The following is a 5,442-nucleotide window of genomic DNA, read 5'->3' as shown; positions in this document are numbered from 1 at the left end:
GAGGCCCCGGGTCCCGCTGCTTCTGTGCGGCTGTGAGGGAAAACACGGGTCTGCGGGCTGGGTGAGGGAGGCCGGGAGTCCGTCTGGTTAGGTAAGGGAAGAGGAGAAACAGGGAAAGGCGGCAGGTGACGCGAAGGTGTGTGTGCAGGTCCTCGCTCGCCGGCGGTGCTGTATCCCCTGCGAGTGCACGGTTTGAAATCCTTTGCAGTAAGTATTGATTAAAATCAGCACAGTCGCGGTTCGGTTTCGGGTTCATTGCATCTATTTTTACAGTCTGCTGTTAATATTGCAAAATATTTGGGTATTACAGGGCTTTGTGGCACTAAGCCAGCGTAAGAAACAAACTTCCTACCAAAAGCAAGCTATTTTTACTGGTTAAACAGTGCTTTGCAGGCTGATTTAGAAGGAAGTTATAAAGTCTTTGTTCCAGGCCCATAAATGAATATAGTCTCACAGATCACATAAGTATGAAATATGCAATGATTTTTTATGATTATCAGTACGGATTTTAATACAGTGTTGTCCCCAGTAAGCTGAAAATCTCCTCATGAAATCAGTGTTATGAAATTGTTCTATGTATCTCTGCCTGTGGCTGTCACTTAGAAAACTTTTTAACCCATTGGCTAATTTCATCCAGATTTCAAAGATGGAAATGTCTGTCTGAGAACTAACAGGTGGGGAGAGGAGGAAATCTGCAGTCTGCTGCAAAAAAAGCAATCAGTCAGTCCTTGTTCTTTCTAGCAGTAGGTAGCTGGGCAATTGGTATATGCAGAATTCTTCACTAGCTATTACACGAGCAAGAAACAGGAGGAAAATTGAGATGGAAGCGGGTAAGAACTGCAGATATCATTGTGGATGGAGGAAAGAATTGAGAGGACAACAGTTACAAAGCTTGATTTCTTACAGGTTTGCAACTTCAGCTAACAAGAGCACAGCTTACTATTCTCTTTAAAACATCCCTTCTGTAGCAGGCTTGTGGGGTTTGTTTGTTTGGGCTTTTCTTAAACAAACTGTTCCCAACAGCCCCTTTCTACTGACTTCTCTATAAACCATACTTTGAAGATCTTGAGATACATCTTGGCTTAGGCACTGTGTTCCTGCCAGACCTGCTGATTTAAAATAGCCCTTATCAAATCTGAAAACTGTATGTGTTAAGTACTTGTCTATAACAGTAGTCTCAATCTTCAAACAGATCTGTTTTATAGGGTAAAAATGAACGTAGGCGTTGCCCACAGCGAGGTAAATCCAAACACGCGGGTGATGAACAGTCGCGGAATGTGGCTGACATACGCACTCGGAGTTGGCCTGCTGCACATTGTCTTGCTCAGCATTCCTTTCTTTAGTGTGCCTGTTGCCTGGACTTTAACGAACGTTATTCACAACCTGGTAAGTACCCCCTCTTGTAACAGAGTTTGAGAAGTTGTTCATACATCCTTATTTTTAGTAGCAGGAGAAGAGAAAAGTAGCCAGGCTGTATGGATAATGAAATCCAGCTAGCCAAAACATCACTTCTGCTTGGCTTATCCACAGATGAGCTGGCTGGCTTGGGAGGATGAGTGATGTATGAAAAGAGGGCCATAATCCAGCATTTTATGTCATACTTGAGGTTTGCTAACTCAGCTTTCTAAGATTAACAGCAAAGAAGCCTTAACAAAAAGATAGCTTCTTCCTTACTTAGGAAGGTGGAATAATATCCTCTTGGATCCTGTGAAAAATAAAGTGATTTTTATTCAAGCTTTTTGGTTTTGTAGATAGATTTAAAACTAATAGTGGCATTGTAAACAACAGTAGAGCATTGTGTATGGTATCATTGTCAGCATCAGACATGCCTGTCTTGGGAAGATGGTGGTTGGCAGAGATAAGTATTGCTAAATATTTCCCAAATGCCTTACTGAATTCATTATAGCAAGTAGCTATAATGGCAACAGGGATGAGAGCGTGCACTGGCAAATAGTTTCCTAGTGGAAGCCTAAAAGATTAAGTATAAACTGCACTTTTGGATATTTTGGCATTTAAATGGTACTTTTTGGGAAACAAATCTTTGAATGGTTTGACTAACAACAAAATCTTGGATTTCCACTACTGGAGAACTCTTAGTTGATGTTGAAAGCATTTCTGGTGCTCCTTTCTGCAAATATCAGTGCAAAATAAAATATGAGGTAAGCACGTGGATCTGTCCTAAAAGTGACTTCTTGGTATAGTTATTAAAAAATGAGATGCTGCAAACGTCATGAAGCAAAGAATTAATTAAGCAAATTAATGAATTCTCTTGGGTTCACAGGCTTCCAGTCAGGGGTTCCAAAAAAGAGAAAGGGAAGATGACTTGAAGTGACTTGCTCAGATTTCACCTCCTTTATAACAATTGAAAATAAACATATTTTTTCTATATAAAGGTTTCTGTGACAATTTCTGTATGTGCATAAGAAAGGATCTGAAAGAAAGAAAAGTAAGTCTTTTGATATTTTCTGGTAGAGACTCTTGCTTGGAGTTGGTGTGCTTGCTTTGATAGAAAACAAGTGTTTGTTAAATCTGGAAGAGGACAGACTCCCCTGTCTGAAGTCAATGGGCCCAAATTGATCTCTTGGAACCTGCCAAATTGATGGCCTGTTCCCATTGGGTAGAAACAATCACAAGGGAAGTCCAGTGTGGTAAAGAAGAAACAGCAAAGACATGGACAAATGGTATTCAACAGCTTGCTGGTAGTCAGCTTCCGAGCGTTTGAAGCTGGTTTGGGGTTGAGAATGCTTTAAAAATTCTTGTAATGTTGGCATTATTCATAGATAGATTTTGCTTTGTGCAGACTCTACCTCCTAACTCAGTTAACACTGTTAGGGAAGTGGTAATACACATCAGCAGCCCTGAGCTTGTGACAGTGCTGGTTAAAATTCTGTTAATTTCATACAATTTTTGCCATCTCATGTAGAAGACAAGGCAGTGGATTGGATGTCACATAGGCTTTGGCTTTGATTGTGAGTGTGCCACTGACTGCACAATCTGGGGCAAATCACTTCTTGTCTCTTCCCTGCTCTGTGATAATTTATTGTTACAGGCTAGCAGCTCTTTCAGCTGAGAATTCATTTATTCTCTGTTTTTAAGATGCACTGACAACGTAGCAATTATTAAAAAAACATAGCTAAAAGTGCCACTGTGTTCCCTTTTTTATTTTCCCCAGGGAATGTATGTGTTTTTGCATGCAGTAAAGGGAACTCCTTTCGAAACACCGGATCAGGGGAAAGCTAGGCTACTAACACACTGGGAACAACTGGATTATGGAGTACAATTTACGTCTTCAAGAAAATTCTTCACAATCTCTCCTATAATTCTGTGAGTTCAAAACTGTTTTCTAGATTAATTGAATCATAAAATCATGATTTCAAAAGTTTCAAATGGGGTGCAAATTACATTGTAAAAGCATTTTATCTTTTTTTTTTTTTATTATTTGTTTGTGTGTTTCTACATCACAGAGGTAGGGACTGCACGTTTACAGGTTATCAATGATCATCCTGCAGCTTTTGACACTCTAGTTCGCATAGTGAAGTCAAAGTTTGTACAGTCATTAATGGGGCAGGTTTTAAAGATAAGAAACGAGGAAAACTTACTGTTAACTCTTGAAGTTCTTTAGGAGATCATGAAGTCATGAATATTGAAAATCCAAACTGTGCCTTTGGCACATGACAGCATTTATTAACACTTCAGTGACTTGTGAGTGCTGAGGAGTGTGGCAGCCTTCACTGAATGGGGTCCAGGATTTTGTATGTCAGTTCTGCTTTGTACGGATTGTCTTCTGTTTACACTAGTTATGTAAATAGATGAGATATTCTACCCTGTCTGTCTCTGTTGACAAAGGTATGATGTGTAACTGAAGGACATCAGGTACATATTTAATACCCAACTTTAAAAAGTCTTTCTGTTTTTCCCTGAAGGAAGTTGTCCACTTGCATGGCGGGCAGGCAGGGGGGAAGATCCTGCATCATGTTTGGGAAGTTGGCTTTGTATTTGTAACACTTGTGTATGGTTCTCTTCATGCACTAATAATGCATAAGTAGCTGAATCAACATCTCTGTTTTGCTGGGGAAAAAACAAAACCCCAACAATGTGATAGCCTCATTTCTGTGACTAGTTTCTGCAGAGAGCAAGATGAAATTATTGTCTCAAAGAGTAAAGAAGTTGGTAGTGAATTGGATTTTCTGAGGCATATTTCCTTATTCTTGCAGTTGAACAGATTGTGGACTAGCTTAAAAGTAGTGCTGGAAACATCCGCAGACAGGAAGCATTTTAAAGTCATACCTACCACAGATGTGCTCAGCATAAGTGATTTTGCACTGAAAAACATCAAATGCTTTCTCACTGAGCTTGCTAGGGTAGCAGAACTGCAACTATTTTGGTGTAAGTGTCTAAACATGTATCATAAATGAGGCTTGTAGCTGCGGAAGTCAGACTCCAGCTTGAAGGGCAGGAAGAAGTGCTGGAGGAAAACGCTACCTGAGGGTTGTTTTCACCACCGTGAGAAGGGTGGGAAGAAGAGACTTGGTCCATAATTGTGCTGTAGATATTCTAGAGCCCCAGGTGAGATTTATTACAGGAATAGAATGGTGGTTAACCAGTAAAATAGCACTGATTACTGAAGCACTGTCTTCTACTTAGCTTTGCTTGTTTGTCTTTCAGACAAGGGTGTCACCAGCTAAGTTTGCTCCCTTTTCTCCCACAGGTACTTCCTGGCAAGTTTCTACACAAAGTATGATCCGACACACTTCATCCTCAACACAACCTCCCTCCTGACCGTGCTCATCCCCAAGCTGCCACAGTTGCATGGCGTTCGGATCTTTGGCATTAATAAATACTAAGCAGAAGGTTTGACACTGACTGCCCCTGACACAGCTGCTGCTGCTCCCTGAGGGAAGGAATTGAGTAGTCTGCTGTGCCTAGTGTCTAATTGTATTCAGTGAAAGATGCTTTTACAGCTGAGATACAGTTCCTACGTCCGGCAGCATTGTCTGGGATGAAAGTTGAGTTTGTAAGAACATGCCTTCAAACACCTAAATGTGAATTGGAAACCTTTAGGAGAAAGATTTCCATGAAGAGCTGGGCAGGCCCCGCTCTAAAGCGTAATCCCCACTGAGACTGTACGTATGCCTGCGTGATGCAAGTGACCTGTAGGGAAGTAACAGCGAGTATCAGCTGAAAATAGAGAGCAGTGTTTCACAAACACCCAGTCAGCATAATACAAACGGTAACTTTACATGTAAATCCAGGATCCTCCATGCAAGGACTGGTGAGGCTGTAGTCTTAGGTTGAGTGAGAGTACCTGGTTTCTGCTGTATGCATTGTAGGTGGTTGTACTTGTTCCTGCATTGTAAAGGTTTTGTCTAGCAGTACATACTGTGAGAGCCAGCATAAACTGATGGGATCAGTCATGCCTTACCTGTTCTTGTGCTTGTTCTT

The 5,442-nt window shown here is 41.0% G+C and overlaps 1 protein-coding gene across 1 annotated transcript; it reads left to right on the top strand.

The window, feature by feature from the left end:
* Window positions 1-1,209: 1,209 nt before the first annotated feature.
* LOC104400900 (ORM1-like protein 1) lies at window positions 1,210-5,162 on the top strand. The gene is made up of 3 exons (XM_010013185.1): window positions 1,210-1,386; window positions 3,173-3,324; window positions 4,709-5,162. Exons 1-3 carry the CDS (start codon window positions 1,213-1,215, stop codon window positions 4,842-4,844), a joined length of 462 nt encoding a protein of 153 aa, XP_010011487.1. The 5' UTR covers window positions 1,210-1,212; the 3' UTR covers window positions 4,845-5,162.
* The last annotated feature ends 280 nt before the right edge of the window (window positions 5,163-5,442 follow it).

The sequence above is a fragment of the Nestor notabilis genome, unplaced genomic scaffold (assembly GCF_000696875.1).
Source record: "Nestor notabilis isolate BGI_N333 unplaced genomic scaffold, ASM69687v1 Scaffold35544, whole genome shotgun sequence".
NCBI classification, from domain to species: domain Eukaryota; kingdom Metazoa; phylum Chordata; class Aves; order Psittaciformes; family Psittacidae; genus Nestor; species Nestor notabilis.
Note: the sequence above shows the minus strand (reverse complement) of the source record. Positions and strands in the feature narration are given on the sequence as shown.

Coding starts and splice junctions, on each gene's coding strand:
- LOC104400900 (XM_010013185.1), top strand. CDS start 1,213: ATGAACGTAGGCGTTGCCCACAGCGAGGTAAATCCAAACACGCGGGTG. Junction 1,387..3,172: donor CGAACGTTATTCACAACCTG/GTAAGTACCCCC, acceptor TATTTTCCCCAG/GGAATGTATGTGTTTTTGCA. Junction 3,325..4,708: donor ACAATCTCTCCTATAATTCT/GTGAGTTCAAAA, acceptor TTTCTCCCACAG/GTACTTCCTGGCAAGTTTCT.